Source organism: Odocoileus virginianus, chromosome 12 (assembly GCF_023699985.2).
Source record: "Odocoileus virginianus isolate 20LAN1187 ecotype Illinois chromosome 12, Ovbor_1.2, whole genome shotgun sequence".
NCBI classification, from domain to species: domain Eukaryota; kingdom Metazoa; phylum Chordata; class Mammalia; order Artiodactyla; family Cervidae; genus Odocoileus; species Odocoileus virginianus.
The window spans coordinates 5,955,893-5,973,583 of NC_069685.1; the positions used below are offsets into that span (position 1 = coordinate 5,955,893).

The 17,691-nt window shown below is 39.8% G+C and overlaps 1 protein-coding gene across 8 annotated transcripts in view; it reads right to left on the reverse strand.

The window, feature by feature from the left end:
- The window catches only part of FHIP1A (FHF complex subunit HOOK interacting protein 1A), a 399,036-nt gene that overhangs the window by 114,495 nt on the left and 266,850 nt on the right, over window positions 1-17,691 (reverse strand). For all 8 annotated transcript variants that reach the window (XM_070474764.1, XM_070474760.1, XM_070474765.1 and 5 more), the window contains one exon: window positions 7,762-7,994. In XM_070474764.1, coding sequence (XP_070330865.1) covers window positions 7,762-7,866 — 105 coding nt within the window. In that variant the 5' untranslated portion in view covers window positions 7,867-7,994. The remainder of the gene's footprint in view (window positions 1-7,761; window positions 7,995-17,691) is intronic.

Consider the following 17,691-nt stretch of genomic DNA (forward strand, 5'->3'; position numbering starts at 1 on the left):
AGCAGAATAATTGAGGCTGAAAAATGGGTAAGTGAGCTGGAAGAGAGAATAGTGGAAATAACTGCTGAAGAGCAGGATAAAGAAAAAAGAATGGAAAAACTTGAGGATAATCACAGAGACCTCTGGGGTAATATTAACTGCAGCAACATTTGAATTATAGGAGTTCCAGAAGAAAAAGATAAAAGTAAAGGGTCTGAGAAAGTTTTTGAAAAAATCATAGTCAAAAACTTCCTATCATGGAAAAGGAAATAATCAAGCCCGAGAAGCACAGAGAATCCCATACAGAATAAACCCAAGGAGAAACATGCTAAGACACATATAGATCAAACTAACAAAATTAAACACAAAGAAAAAATATTAAAAGCAGCAAGGGAAAAACAACAAGTAACATACAAGGGAAATCCCATAAAATTAACAGTTGATATTGCAGAAGAAAGTCTGCAGGCCAGTAGGGAATGACAGAATATATTTGAAGTGATGAAAGGGAAAAAAACCAAGATTACTCTGTCCAGCAAGGATCTCTTTCAAAATCAATGAAGAAATCAAACGCTTTACAGAAAAGCTAAAGTTAAGAGAATTCAGCACCACAGTGGTCATGTACGGATGTGAGAGTTGTGGACTATAAAGAAAGCTGAGCACTGAAGAATTGATGCTTTTGAACTGTGGTGTTGGAGAAGACGCTTGAGAGTCCCTTGGACTGCAAGGAGATCCAACCAGTCCATCCTAAAGGAGATCAGTCCTGAATATTCATTGGAAGGACTGATGCTGAAGCTGAACAACTCCAGTACTTTGGCCACCTCATGTGAAGAGTTGACTCATTGGAAAAGACCCTGATGCTGGGAGGGACTGGGGGCAGGAGGAGAAGGGGACGACAGAGGATGAGATGGCTGGATGACATCACCAACTCAATGGAGGTGGGTTTGAGTAAGCTCCAGGAGTTGGTGATGGACAGGGAGGCCTGGCGTGCTGCAGTTCATGGGGTCACAAAGAGTCGGACACGACTGAGCAACTGAACTGACCTGAACCATGAAACCAACTTTACAACAAATGCTAAAGGGACCTCACTAGGCAGGAAACACAAGAGAAGGAAGACTTCCAAAAACAAACCCCAAACATTAAGAAAATGTCAACAGGAACATATATATCAATAATTAGTTTAAATTTATATAGATTAAATGCTCCAACCAAAAGACACAGAATGGTTGAATGGATACAAAACAAACAAGACTCATATATATGCTGTCTACAAGAGACCCACTTCAGACCAAGAGATGCACACGGACTAAGAGTGAAGGGATGGAAAAAGATATTCCAAGCAATTGGAAATCAAAAGAAAGCCAGAGTATCAATTCTCACATCAGACAAAACAGACTTTAAAATAAAGAATATTATAAGAGATAAGAAAGTACACTACACAATGACCAAAGAATCAATCCAAGAAGACGTAACAACTGCAAATATTTATGCACCTCAATACATAAGACAAAGACTAACAGACATACAAGAGGAAATCAACAATAGTAGGGGATTTTAATACCCCACTTACACTAATGGACAGAAAATTAATGAGGAAACACAAGTCTAAGATAACATATTAGGACAGATGGACCTAACGTATCTTCAGCACATTCCATCCAAATACAGAAGAATACACTTTTTCTCAAGTGCATATAGAACATTCTCTAGAAGAGATCACATCTTGGGTCACAAATCAAGTCTTGGTAAATTTAAGAAAACTGAAATCATACCAAGCATCTTTTCTGGCCACAACACTATGAGATTAGATATCAATTACAGGGAAAAAGCTGTAGAAGACAAACATATGGATGCTAAACAATACACTTCTGAATAACCAAGAGGTCACTGAAGAAACCAAAGAGGAAATCAAAAAATACCTAGAAACAAATAACAATGAAAACACAAGGACCCAAAACCTACAGAATGCAGCAAAAGCGGTTCTAAGAGGGAAGTCTATAGCAATACAGTCCTACCTCAAGAAACAAGAAAAACATCAAATAGACAATCTAACATTATACCTAAAGCAACTAGAAAAAGAACAACCAAAAAACTCCAAAGTTAGCAGAAGAAATTATAAATGTCAGAGCAGAAATAAATGAAAAAGAAGGAAACAATATCAAAGATCAATAAAATTACAAACTGGCTTTTTGAGAAGAAAAAAAATATCGACAAACCATTAGCCAAACTCATCAGGTAAAAAAAGAAGGGGACTCAAATCAACAAAATGATAAATGAAAAAAGAAAGGTTACAGCAGACAATGCAGAAATACAAAGGATCATAAGAGACTACTACTGCAAGCAACTATATGCCAATAAAATGAACAGCCTGGAAGAAAGGGACAAATTCTTAGAAAAGTACAAACCTCCAAGGTTGAAAAAGGAAAATAGAAACTATGAACAAACCAATCACAAGCACTGAATTCAAAACTGTGATCAAAAATCCGCCCCCCCACCCCAAAAAGAAAATCCCAGGGTCAAATGGCTTTACAGGTGAATTCTAGAAAATGTTTAGCAAAGAGCTAAGACCTGTCCTTCCTAAACTCTTCCCAAAAGCTGTGGAGGGAGGAACACTTCCAAATTCATTCCATGAGGTCACTGACACCCTGATACCAAAACCAGACAGAGATTCACAGAAAAGGAAAATTATCAGCCAGTATCACTGACGAACACAAATGCAAAAAGCCTCAAAAAAATACTAGCAAACAGAATCCAGCAACACATACACCATGATCAAGTGGGGTTTATCCCAGGGATGCAAGTATTCTTCAGTGTATGCAAATCAATGTGACATACCATATTAAGAAATTGAAACACAAAAATCATATGATAATCTCAAAAGATGCAGAAAAAACTTTTGACAAAATTAAACACCAATTTATGTTTTTTAAAAAAAAACTCTTCAGAAAATGGGCACAGAAGAAAGCTAGCTCAATGTAAGAAGGGCTATACAGGACAACCCTCAACCATCATTCTCCTTGTGTGTGCATGCCAAGTTGCTTCAGCCATGTCTGACTCTTTGCAACCCAAGAACTGTAGCTCGCCAGGCTCCTCTATCCATGGTATTCTCCAGGCAAGAATACTCAAGTGGGTCGCCATGCCCTCCTCTAAGGGTCTTCTCAAGCCAGGGTCAAACCTGCATCTCTCTCTTACATCTCTTGCATTGGAAAGTGGGTTCTTTACCACTAGTGCCACCTGGGGTGAAAAAAATGAAAGCATTTTCTCTAAGATCAGGAGCAAGACAAGGATGCCCACTCTCCCCATTATTATTCAACACAGTTTTTGAAGTCCTAGCCATATTGATCAGAGAAGAAAAAGAAATGAATCCAGATTGGAAAAGAAGTAAAACTCTCACTGCTTGCAGATGAACTAACAATAGACATAGAAAATCCTAAAGATACTATCAGAAAATTACTAGAGCTAATCAATGAATTTAGTAAAGTCACAGGATACAAAATCAATACACAGAAAACTTTTGTATTTCTCTACACTAACAACAAAAAATCAGAAAGAGACATTAAGGAATCAATCCCATTCATCATTGCAACAAAAAGAATAAAATACCTAGGAATAAACCTAATTAAGGAGACAAAAGACCTGTATACAGAACACTATAAGATATTCATGAAAGAAATCAAAGATGAAAGAAACAGATGGAGAAAGATATCATGTTCGTTGGATTGAAAGAATCAATATTGTGAAAATGATTATACTACCCCAAACAATCTACAGGTTCAATACAATCCCTATCAAATTACCAATGGCATTTTTCACAGAACCAGAACAAAAAAAATCACAATTTTTATGGAAACACAAAAGATCCTGAAAAGCCAAAGCAATCTTGAGAAAGAAAACTAGAGCTGGAGGAATCAGCCTTTCTGACTTCAGACTATACGACAAAGCTACAATCATCAAGACAGTATGGTACTGGCACAAAAGAAATACAGACCAATGGAACGAGAGAGAAAGCCCAGAGATTGACGCAAGCACCTATGGGTACCTTATCTTTGACAAAGATGGCAAGAAAATCTCTTCAATAAGTGGTGCTGGGAAAACTGGACACTTATATGTAAAAGAATAAAAGTAGAACACTTCCTAACACCATACACTAAAATAAACTCAATAAGTGGTGCTGGGAAAACTGGTCACTTACATGTAAAAGAATAAAATTAGAACACTTCCTAACACCATACACTAAAATAAACTCAAAATGCATTAAAGACCTAACTGTAAGACCAGAAAGTATAAAACTCTTAAGAGGAAAATGGGCAGTACACTCGTTGACATAAGTTACAGCAATATTCTCTATGACCCACCTCCTGGAGTTAATGGAAATAAAAACAAAAATAAACAAATGGGACCTAATTAAACTTGGAAGCTTTTGCATAGCAAAGAAAGCCATAAACAAGATGAAAAGACAACCTTCAGAATGGGAGAAAATAAGTGTAAATGAAGCAACTGACAAAGGATTAATCTCTACAAGCAACTCATGCAGCTTAATATCAGAAAAACAAATAACCCAATCAAATGAGCAGAAGGCCTAAAAAGACATCCAAAGAAGACATACAGATGGCCAATACACACACGAAAATGTTAAAAAAAAAATGCTAAACATTTTTCATTATGAGAGAAATGCAAATCAAAACTACAATGAGGTATCACCTCACACCAATCAGAATGACCATCATCAAAAAATCTACAAACAATAAATGCTGGAGAGGATGTGGAGAAAAGGGAACTCTACTGCACTGGAATGTGAATTGATCACTATGGAGAATAGTATGGAAATTACCTAAAAAATAAAACTAGGAATAAAACTACTATATGATCCAAGGATCCCACTACTGGGCATATACCCTGAGAAAACCATAATTCAAAAAGGCACATGTACCCCAAATGGTCATTGCAGCAGTATTTACAATAGCCAGGACATGGAAGCAACCTAGATGTCCATCAACAGATGACTGGATAGAGAAGTAGTGCTATACATACATACATACACACACACACGCACGCACGCACGCACGTGCGCGCACACACACACAATGGAGTATTATCCAGCCATAAAAAGGAACTAATCTGAGTCAGTTCTAGTGAGGTGGGTGAACCTAAAACCTGTTACACAGGATGAAGTAAGTCAGAAAGAGGAAAACAAATATCATATATTAATGCACGTATATGGGATCTAGAAAAATGGTACTGACGAACCGATTTGCAGGGCTGGAACAGAGATGCAGTCATAGAGAGGAGACTTGTAGACATGGTAAAGGGGAAGGAAAGGGGGGACGAACTGAGAGGGTAGCACTGAAACATATACGTTACCACGTGTAAAACAGAGAGCTCGTAGGAAGCTCTTATATAACACAGGGACCACGCCCCAGTGCCCTGTGACAATCTAAAGGGGTGGGAAGGGGTAAGGTGGTAGGGAGGCTCAAGAGGAAGCGGACATATGTAAACTTATGGCTGATTCACGTTGTTGTATGGCCAAAAGCAATAAAACATTGTAAAGCAATTATCCTCCAGTTAAAAATAAATCTAAAAGAAAAGCCCAGACCAAGGCTTATACTTTTCTATGTCCCACCTGTGATGCCCACAGTGAGGTAGCTGAAGTTTGGGCTTACTAAATCTCCATTTAACAATAGAGTCCTCTGTATCTGTGGGTTCCACCTCTGCAAATTCAACCAATCACGGATTGAACATATTTGGAAAAAAATTTCAGCAAGTTCCAAAATGCGTAACTTGAGTTTGCTGAACACTGGCAACTATTTACATTGCATTTACAATTATTCATATAGTGTTTATATTGTATTAGTTATCATAAGTAATCTAGAGATGCTTTGGAGGATGTGCAGATGTGCCTAGGTGATATGGAAACATCATTTTGTATAAAGGACTTGAGCATCCTCAGATTTTGGTATCTGCTGTTATTTTGGAACCAATACCCCACAGATACCAAGGGATGACTGTAATGACACTGAGGTCTTTATGAATTGATTTAACCAGTATTTTTATTCATAAAGGTAACAGTTGGGCCCTCAAGAGCCTTGGGAAATAGAGAGACTGAGGGCATTTTCCAGATTTATTTAAAAGGAAAGTCAAGATTAACGGGTAAGAAATTTGGCCAAAGTTAAAGAAATGGCTGAAACACAGCTGGACCAAGAATGTACTCATTTTACAAAAGAAAATGTTTAATAACTAAACTCCAGTCCCTCTGACAAAATTACCCTTACCCTCAACTCAGTATTTTTCTGCACTAAACGAAAGGGACTTCCCTTGTAGCTTAGTCAGTTAACAATCTGCCTGCAACGCAGGAGACCAGGGTTCGATCCCTGGCTCAGGAAGATTCCCTGGAGAAGGAAATGGCAACCCACTCCAGTATTCTTACCTGGAGAGTCCCATGAACAGAGGAGTCTGGCAGGCTACAGTCCATGGGGTTGCAAGAGTTGGACATGACATAGCAACTAAACTGGTGCCGCCAAATGAAAGGCGCTATGCATCAGCACTCAAGTGCAAAGCCAAAGGTAATTACTCAAATTATCTGGAAAACTCCTGTATTACTTTCTTCCCATTGCTAAAGCAGATGTGCCCTTAGTATCCAGGGCAAACCCATTAAGATTTTAACAGTTGAAAGTCAGAGAAAGGGAAATGCATAAAAAGAACCTTAGAAGCTTTACACTGAATGGTGAGAAGAAGCTACAAAGTGTCAACGACCCAGAAGCAGAATTGATTTTGTTTTTGATCCAAACTGTGTCCCTGTAACTGCTATTAATCTACAGGCTCAGTGCTTTAACTAATGTGCTATTTCCGGCCACAGGAAGGAATTGGGTAGTCCTTAAAAAACTGTCACATAAATAGCCACTTACCAGCTCACCTGGGGAGTGTAATGGTGGACAAGTAGTAAAGAATGCCAACTTTAGTTTTCTCCTGTAAAATCTCTGAGGGAAGGGGCAAGCTGGTAAATTTCCTGACCATTCAACCCTTAATTAGTCATACAAGTAGATCCAAGAAGAGTCACAGAGAAGTCAAAATGAATAACAATAATTTAAAAAAAACCTTTTATAAACAGCTTTGTAATGAATTCAGATACTTCTAGCTACCTTCTTTCCTTAAATGACAGAGGGACCACAAGCCTGAAAAATGGTAGAGCACAGAGGTCAAATACATTAGTCTTGGAGTCATGGGACCAAAGTCTAAGTACTTGAATGGAAAGTCACTAGTCCTATAACCTCCGGCACACTAACAATTTTCCATTCCCTCATCTGTAAAATGAGGAAGCTAAGACTAACTGCCTTACCAGTTTGTGGAGGAGATTAAATGATACAAAGCATTTGTAGTATTCAGGACAGCACTTGGCAAATACTTAATAAATATGTCTTTCAGTACTGTTAGAGTTTAAGGACTGAATTAAAATCAGCAGGAGAAGGGAAAGAAAGAGGATGTACTCACGGTCAAGTGTATTGCAAAGTGATATACAACTCACTTGAAGGCCAACTGCTACTCCTCTAAAAATATCTGGGGAACATTCATGTTCCGTAATTGCTTCTGTGAAAAGCAAGGTTTTTAACCAGCTACCTATTCTAGGAAAGCAAGAAGAGAAATTTGATTTTCTTCCTCCTAAAAAGGCCTTCCCCCCTGTTTCTGGAAGCCTCGTTGGTCACTTGTCACACGGGTAGGGAACCATGCATCACCCTAATAGAAGCCTCTAAGGCTACCTAACCAGCAGAGAGGGTGGAACTCATACATTACCTGCGCCCAGTGGTTTTTAAATACAATCATGCATGTTTCTGGGTCAACTCCCTGCAGGCTCACCGCCCTCTGGATTTTGCTCTCTGTCGCAACAGATGACATCATAAGCTTTCATAAATCAAATGCTCCTAAGTCATATTTAATTTTCATGAAAATTTGGTAGGCAGCCACTAATTTTCAAGTATCACAGTAGAAATGTAACTTCTTTGCATTTCATTGTCACCTTCTGAAACCTGTAATGACAATAACAAAAAAAAAAATTCCATTACATTCATATATTAAATATGATATGATTAAATTAAAATCAAAGCATAGACATTCTCAAAGTCCAGCACTGAGCAAAATATCTACAAAATAGACATTTAAGCTCAATCCAAAGCCTTTCTTATATTTTTATCTCACTTTGCTACTAAAAATATAAAATGATGCTACCAAAGCTACGTGAATAAATTCAAAAATCATTGAGTTTATTCTACTACCATCAACCACAACCCCCTAGATTACTATTCTAAACCATTCAAATCTAGTTTCAAGCAATAAACTATGATTATCAATGTTGGTGATGTTTAAAAACACCAAGAAACAGAAAAATCTTCAGTTAATAATGACTAAAATAAATAGCTTGCTATAACCTAGGGCAGTTATGGCACAGCACCCAGACTGCCGCGTCCAATAATAACAATTTTTTAAAATCAATGACTTTCATAATGGAATTTAAAACATTCTCCGTCATTTCGTGGCTACAAACTAAGTTAAGGTTTCTAACTTCCCTGAAAAATAAATATAAAAATAGAATTCCAAGTAACCTGGACAGATCAGAAACGATCCATCAAAAACAAGGTAGTGTTTACCCCGTGTAAGTAAAGCACAGCACGCTTATCAATGAAAAGTAGCCGTATTATTATCAATGAAAAGTGAATTATGTGGGTAAAATACAGAGAAAGTCAAGGCTCCAACAAAGTCAGTGAGGACATAAAAAGGTACTGAGGTCACAGAACAAACAGGGAATGTTGTATCCAGTTGTGTGGAGCTAACTCTGACAAAAGCAGTAAGGTATTAGTATTATCTCCTCAGTTTCGTCAGCCCAAAAAAGGGAGTACCAGACCACCTTACCCGACTCCTGAAAAACGTGTGCGTCAAGAACTAACAGTTGGAACTGGACATGGAGCAACTGACTGGTTCAAAACTGGGAAAGGAGTACATCAAGGCTATATATAGTCACCTTGCTTATTTGACTCATATGAAGAATACATCACGTGAAATACCAGGCTGGATGAAGCACAAGCTGGAATCAAGATTGCTGGGAGAAATATCAATAACTTCAGATGTGCAGATGAGACCACTATAATGGTAAAAAGTGAAGAGGAACTAAAGAGCCTCTTGATGAAGGTAAAAGAGGAGAGTGAAAAAGCTGGTTTGAAACTCAACCCTCAAAAAACTATGATCATGGCATCTGGTCCCATCACTTCATGGCACATGAAAGGGAGAAAAGTAGAAGCAGTGACAGATTTTATTTTCTTGGGTTCCAAAATCACTGCAGTCATGAAATTAAAAGATGCTCCTTGGAAGGAAAACTATGACAAACCAAGACAGTGTATTAAAAAGTAGACATATCATTTTGCCAACAAAGGTCTGAATAGTCAAAGCTATAGTTTTTCTAGCAGTCATGTATGGATGCGAGAGTTGGATCATAAGGAAGGCTGAGCAGTGAAGAACTGATGCTTTTGAACTGTGGTGTTGAAGACTCCTGAAACTCTTCTGGACTGCAAGGAGATTAAACCAGGCAATTCGTAACGATAACCCTATATGCAAAACAGAAAAAGAGACTCAGATGTATAGAACAGACTTGTGGACTCTGTGGAGAAGGCGAGGGTGGGATGTTTCAAGAGAACAGCATCGAAACATGTATATTATCTAGGGTGAAACAGATCAACAGCACAGGTTGGTGCATGAGACAAGTGCTCAGGCCTGGTGCACTGGGAAGACCCAGAGGGATCGGGTGGAGAGGGAGGTGGGAGGGACCGAGACGGGGAATACATGTAAATCCATGGCTGATTCATGTCAATGTATGACAAAAACCACTGCAATGTTGTAAAGTAATTAGCCTCCAACTAATAAAAATAAATGGAAAAAAAAAATAAACCAGGCAATCCTAAAGGAAATCAACCCTGAATATTTATTGATGCTGAAGCTGAAACTCCAATACTTTGGCCACCTGATGCAAAGAGCTGACTGTCTGGAAAAGCCTCTGATGCTGAGAAAGACTGAAGGGAAACTGAGAAGGGGGCAGCAGAGGATGAGATGGCTAGATAGCATCACCAACTCAATGGACATGAATTTGAGCAAACTCCAGGAGACAGTGAAGGACAGGGAAGCCTGGTGTACTACAGTCCCTGGGGTCGCAAAGAGTCAGAGATGACAGAGCAACTGAACAACAACAACAATAGTTCAGATGGTTGGGTTGGTTTTTTTTTGTTTGTTTGTTTTTGTGTACAGACTAGAGAGAGTACAGGGGAAAAGAATTACAATTCTCAGAGCACTGAAAAACAAAGTCCATGATAAAATTTCCAGACGTACAGTGACAAAAGTGTGTTTCTGGTTTTTTTTTAGGAGGCTATTTTCTTTCTTTCTTTTTTCAATATCTATTTTTGTGGCTGCACTGGGTCTTAGTTGCAGCATGTGGGATTTTTAGTTGCGGCATGCAAACTCTTAACTGCAGCATGCAGGACCTAGTCCCCTGGCCAGGGATGGAACCCAGTTCCCTTGCATTGGGAGCACAGAGCACTTGCCACTGGACCACCAGTGAAGTCCCAAGACACTATTTTCAGCTGAGTAACGTGAAAGGCATTACAGGAAGAACACCGATCAAACTGATCAACTATTCCTCCTGTGAACAATGAAATGTGAGAGGGGACTTAAGGTGACGTTCAGGTTAGACTTACAAGTTCTTTGTGGATGTAGAGCGAAACACTGGAAGACAGTTAAAGGAATATGCAAAACAGGTATTGGGTTGACCAAAGTGTTCATTCAGGTTTTCCATGAGCTCTTATGGAACCAAATGAATGTTTTGGTCAACACCATGTTTCTGCTGGGGGGCGCAGAAGATGCCCCAGCCAACATCAAAAGAGCTTTAAAATAAATTTTAGTACGTAAGAATAGAAAACTTGTAAGAATTAGTCATTTGAGGAAAGAAATGCTTTTTAAGGAGAACATCAGAGGAATAGGTACGCAGAAAAAGAGAGGCCTGCTGGAAGGAGGACTGTATACCTGATATACCTGAAAGGAACAGCTAAATTCTATCTTCCATGATTTAGTGAAGTCGCTCAGTCGTGTCCGACTCTTTGCGACCCCATGGACTGTAGCCTACCAGGCTCCTCCATCCATGGAATTTTCCAGGCAAGAGTACTGGAGTGGGTTGCCATTTCCTTCTCCGGGGGATCTTCCTGACCCAGGGATCAAACCCGGGTCTCCCGCATTGCAGGCAGACACTTTACCGTCTGAGCCACCAGGGAAGCCCATCTTCCATGACTATTTGTTTTATTATGTAAATTGGTGAGTTCCCCAACGTATAATTCTTAATAATACAAATGCGCTTTCAATGAGACACTGTCCGATGACAATCATGGCTCTCTGCCACTGAGAGGCATATTTCAATGGCCCAGCTGGTGTTTAAACATCAGGAATGGCCGTCCACACACACACACACACACAGGTACATGTTCAAACTCACACACACACATGCACGCACACTGCCTGTGGTCCTCCCGCCTCACCCTGGTTAGCAGGCTAGCCCTTCTAGACAACATCTCAGTGTGCAGCCTTGTTTTAAGTGATACGAGATAAAGCAAATTCTGATTCAACTTCCTTGTTGTCCTAAATACTGTATCTCTTTGAAAATGTCCAGGTCTCTTATTTGGATGATAACAACAAGGAAATCAGAGTGCCTGGGGTTTTTCCAGAGGCTGAAAAAGTAGAAGACTCTCTCAGATGCCTTCCAGCTCCAGGATTCTCAGATTCTTCCTCGAAGGCGTTAAGGGAACATAAACCATGCCAACTGCCTCTAAACCAAAAATAGAAACGTGCTTTCTAAGATGCTTTACGTTAGTTCTCAAAGGGACTTCACATGCCGGTTTTTCAAATAACAGGCAGGACAAATATCTTAGCCAAGGCCACAATCTTACTAGTTAGATCCTTTTTTTTTTTAATATTTAAAAATATTTCTTCATCTCCACTGCTACCACCTTAGCCCAAACATCCCTTGTCTCTGATCAGACCTATTACAACTGCTTCTTTTTTTTTTTAAAGTATTTATTTATTTGTGCCAAGTCCTAGATGCAGCATATGGGATCTAGCTCCCTGACCGTGGATGGAATCTGGGCCCCGCTGCATCGTGAGCACAGGGTCTCAGCCACTGGACCAGCAGGGAAGTCCTGCAGGTTTGTTCTGAGAGAGATAGAAATGTCTCTTGACTCCCAGTCCAGTGTTCTTTCTAGAAACTATATTCTCCTTTGTAACACTTGTAATCCCTGACCCTAGTCCCTTAAGGAAACTGTATCTTCTCTGAGAAAAACACATTTCACTTGGTTGATGCTTATCTAGTCATACTCTTGAGGCAGATGTCTGGAAAATATAAATACGCCATGATTATAGAAACCACAACATCGAGAGAACTTGGGAGAGAAAGGAGAAGGGGAGGCAAGTCCAGAAAGTCATGTTTGGGACAGGAAAGGCCGTTATCAGGAGCCCCTGTCAATGAAAACACCACCCAGCACCCAGAGGCCAGGTGGGTCTTCCCACACTTTCTCATTCCCAGGTTAGAGCGGCGAACCGCTGGCACGGCCCCTGGACAGTGTAGAACTGACGGCGGCGGTTCCATACTGGTGAGTGATGTGTAAGAACGTATTTCCTCAAGCATCAAGTTTTCAACCTGTTTCTGCATTTTCCCATTATCAGCCTTTCCTTTTTCCAATTCCAAGCTTTTTCTTTAACTCTCAAATAACAGCTAAACTCCCAAGTGAAGACAGAGGACAACACTAAGCAAAAGGCTGTGAGCAGACAGGAGAGGCTACAGGTGTGAGATCACACATGCGTGTCACACACCATCACTGGAGTCACCCCTCCGGCCCTCTGCGCTCTTCAGCCTCAGGCGTCTGGAGCTGGGAATGGTCAGAACAAAGCTCGCTGCTCCTGGCCCACATGCCACCCGTTCGCCCCATAAATACAAACGTGTGCATCAACTCGAATTTCATGCCCAAGAAAAAGCTCTAGAAATCATTCAGCTCTTAAAGGAGTGATGTTTTTCCATTCTTCAGACAAACCACCACCAATAAAAAAAGACCCAAATGACTCTTTATTTTCCCACAGTGGTTGCGCGTGGTACTGTGGTGTGATAGTTGAGGTTTTTGGTCTTGCAGTGGAGAAATGAGCTGTCAGAATACATGTCTGCTTGTCTGTCTGTATATATGTATGCTGAGACATCAACACAGGTTCTATACTGCAAAGACAGAACTGACTACATTATTTCCAAAGACACTGCTGAGTGCCACATGTATATATCTCATTAATATTATATATAGAAATATTTTCCATCAATAAGGAGGGAAAATTTCTATTAAATGTTGTTGAAGACAGAATAACTGACATAAGAATTACCTGTGTCTTTATTTGCCCTTTTTTGAAAGTATATATTTTTATTTGATTTTGAAAAAAACACAAACATATGTTTCCATATCACAGAATTATAAAATATACCACATAATAATAAAAGCCTAGATTCTAGTCATATAGATCATACTTCTTTCCAATGTAAAAATTCCTTCAATGTCACTCCCAAACAGACCTCTAATTTCAGTCTCTCTCAAGAACTACAATACTTATGAGACCTATAAATGTGTCAAAATCACATTTTTTCCCTGAACTACCAGTGACTGTATTTTAATATAGCTCTCTTTCACTATCAGGCTGAACTTACAATATATACATTTTGGTATTTAATAAAACATTATCTCATGCCATCACCAAAAAAACAAGAGAGTTCCAAAAAAAACCTACTTTTGTTTTATTGACAACACCAAAGCCTTTGACTGTGTGGATCACAAAAAACTGTGGAAAATTCTTAAAGAGATGGGAATACCAGACCACCTTACCTGCCTCCTGAGAATCGGTATGCAGGTCAAGAAGCAAGAGTTAGAACTGGTCATGGAACAACAGACTGGTTCCAAATTGGGAAAGGGGTACACTAAGGCTGTACATTGTCACCCTGCTTATTGTCCCCTGCTTATATGCAGAGTACATCACACAAAATGCCAGGCTGGAAGAAGCACAAGCTGGAATCAAGACTGCCAGGAGAAATAATCTCAGATACTCAGATGACACCACCCTTATGTCAGAAAGCAAAGAAGAACTAAAGAGCCCCTTGATGAAAGTGAAAGAGGAGTGTAGGAAAGTTGGCTTAAAACTCAACATTCAGAAAATGAAGATCATGGCATCTAGTCCCATCACTTTATGGCAAATAAATGGGGAAACAATGGAAACAGTGACAGACTTTATTTTTGGGGGCTCCAAAATCACTGCAAATGGTGACTGCAGTCATGAAATTAAAAGACACTTGTTCTTTAGAAGAAAAGCTATGACCAACCTAGAGAGCATATTAAAAAGCAGGGACATTACTTTGCTGACAAAGGTCCATCTAGTCAAAGCTATGGTTTTTCTGGTAGTGATATATGGATGTGAGAGTTGGACTATAAAGAAAGCTGAGAGCCAAAGAATTGATGCTTTTAAACTGTGTGGTGTTGGAGAAAACTCTTGAGAATCCCTTGGACTACAAGGAGACCCAACCAGTCCATCCTAAAGGAGATCAGTCCTGAATATTCACTGGAAGGACTGATGCTGAAGCTGAAACTCCAATACATTGGCCACCTGATGCAAAGAACTGACTCACTGGAAAAGACCCTGGTGCTGGGTAAAGATTGAAGGCAAGAGGAGAGGGGATGACAGAAGATGAGATGGTTGGATGGCATCACCAACTCGATGGACATGAGTTTGAGCAAGCTCTGAGAGTTGGTGATGGACAGGGAGGCCTGGCATGCTGCAGTCCATGGGGCCACAAAGAGTGGCACATGACTGAGCAACTGAACAGGTCTCATATCATCCTTCAATTTAACATATTTAAATATCCTTTTCCATATTTAAATATCTGTGTAGTTGCTAAGTCATATCCAACTCTTTGTGACCCCTTAGACTGTAGCCTGCCAGGCCTCCCTGTCCATGGGATTTTCCAGGCAAGAATCTTGGAGTGGGTTGCCATTTCCTCCTCCAGGGCATCATCCTGACCCAGGGATTGAACCCACGTCTCCTGCATTGACAGGCAGGTTCTTCATCAGTGAGCCACCAGTGAAGCCCCTAAATCTGTTTGTTTCTATTTTACATGTGCATTCATTCATGTTGCTTTTAAATTGCACGTAAGTGATATCATACAGTATTTAAATATAATATCTTCTAATAATGGATTATTTTTAAAAATCCTGAAGAGAAAGAAATGGATGGTGACCTTAAGGAGAGACATAGCTTAGGGAACATTTTTGTTAAGAGATAAGTGATCCTATTTGCAGATCTAATGAGAAGGAATCAACTATCATGGAGAATTTGAAGATACCCGCCACCCACCCACTCACCCCCACCCCACTCCCACTACCTACCCCCCGCCAACACACACAGATTCTGATGGAGCAAGAGGATCAGGAGAAAGGTGCGGTCAAGAGCACAGGTAGGAGAGACCTAGAGATAAGAGAAGCAAGGCCAACTCTTCACAGTTCTGTTCAGTCCAGTCCAGTCGCTCAGTCATGTCCGACTCTTTGCGACCCCATGGACTGCAGCACAGCAGGCTCTTTTCACAGCAAGTCACCAAATCTTGAACTTGATGGACAAACATGGCAGGTTCCCTTTCCATCTTCCCTTCTCCCTCCCTCCTGATATACCTCTGGCTAGTTTCTGGATATGATCAGAGTTTAGGTGGATTTAAAGTGGGGAACAAAGTATTAGTGCTAAGAGTTTTTATCTCAGTTCTCCAAGCATGGAAGGCAGAAAACATAAGGTCCCTACTCGAAGACTTAAGCTTTGACTGGGAGTTGAGGTCTAAAACAGCAGGAGGCTCTTGGTTTGAAACCTTGCTTAGGGGAGTAATTAGGATTAAATTATTATTTCTCAGGTCTCTCCCAGCTCAAAATTCACTATTTTCTATCCTTTATTGCAAGCATTATACTAACTGTGGAGGAGTAATCAGATGATCTGGAGAAGGAAATGGCAACCCACTCCAGTATTCTTGCCGGGGAAATCCCAAGGACAGAGGAGCCTGGCGGGCTTCAGTCCCTGGGGTTGCACAGAGTCAGACACAGCTGAGCGCAGTGTGCGATCAGAGAGTTATTAAAAGAGGATAACAGCCACGGTACAAAAAGCTTTCTAAGAATTCCAGTTGTAAGTGGGAGTCTATCTCTCATCTTTTTTATGAGTAAAGCATATTTCACTTAAGGAACCCAGAGCACAGAAATCAACCATCTCAAAATATAACCTGTGGTTGGTTGGTTGGTTTTTTTTTCCTGAGAAACTGCCAGCAGAAAAAAAACTCATTGTTTCAGAATGTACTTTAGAAGGCTCTGAATTGGCTGCTATTAAATACATAGTCTATTAATACAAATGTGCTAATCAAATAAAATTCCATCTAAGGGTGAAGACTCCTCAAATATTGGGAAAACCTGAAGAGAAGGGAACTGTGTGCCCTCAATTATAACTAATAGCGATGGGGGAGGATTCATTTTGGGTCACACTATGTCAGACAACCTCTCTGCAGAGCCTTATAAAAATCTATTAAGAGGAAATCCTCCCTGCGCTCTAATCTCTGGCCCCGTTTCCTTTTCTCTCTTGCTGTTGTATCACATGGGAATGCTGGGCTGTGGAAAATAAAGCCAGCATCGAAGAGCCCCTGACTCCTGGACCTTGTCCTAAGACTCCCTCAACTTGTTGATTCATTCAGTTCACTATCCATCATTTCAGCAAAGCACACATTGTTTTGTTCCCCTAAGTTGTAGGTAACCTGTTAACACACAGAGTGAAAACAGAAAATGCTTGCAATGCATGATTCCAAGTGGTTTCAGGCTTTGATAAATGCATGCCTCAAAATAGTAACCAGATTTCAGAAAACTGCTAATAATGCCAGGAAATAATTCCACCATGTTTTACATCTTAATTTCACCAGAACAAGTTGCCAGCCAACTAGGTCAAACCCAAGCGCCATGCAAGTGACTGATAAGCAGAATGAATGAAGAAGAAAAATGAAAGTTATTATCTAAAACATACCAAAAATTTGTTATGGGACTTAACTTTTAAGGCTGCTTAAGAAATTAAACCCCTAGTGGCAAAGATTTGGACAGTAAAAATCATAGCTTTTGAAAATTATAGGAAAAGTTGAGGCATCAGCTTATTGGTGACTGAACAGGAAAAGTCTCTTCCACACATGGAGTGATTTGTTAGAAAGTGAAAACCAGACCATTCTTGGGCAAAGTCTCCCCAACAACCCAATCAATCACTATAATCTTGGTAGTGTGCACCATCCAGTCACATAACTGTTTTGTTGAAAGCTATTAAGGGGTAACTCAGTTACAATATCTGCTGTAAAACTCTAAAATTTAGCTAAGGTAAATTCAGAGATAAATTTATCTGACAAATTCCATGGGGAAGCATTTTAAAGCAGGGATTTGAGGTAGATGCTCTGAATTTCTAAGAACTCTCTCATACTAATGAAGTTCTTCTCAAGAAATTCTCCTGGAAAAAAAAAAAAAAACCTTAAGTTTTTGACCGACATGTCTTGGTCATTTACCTGGAAAAGGAGGTACCTTTGGGAAGTTATGCTGCTTAGTTTAATACCTGTCTTTGCAG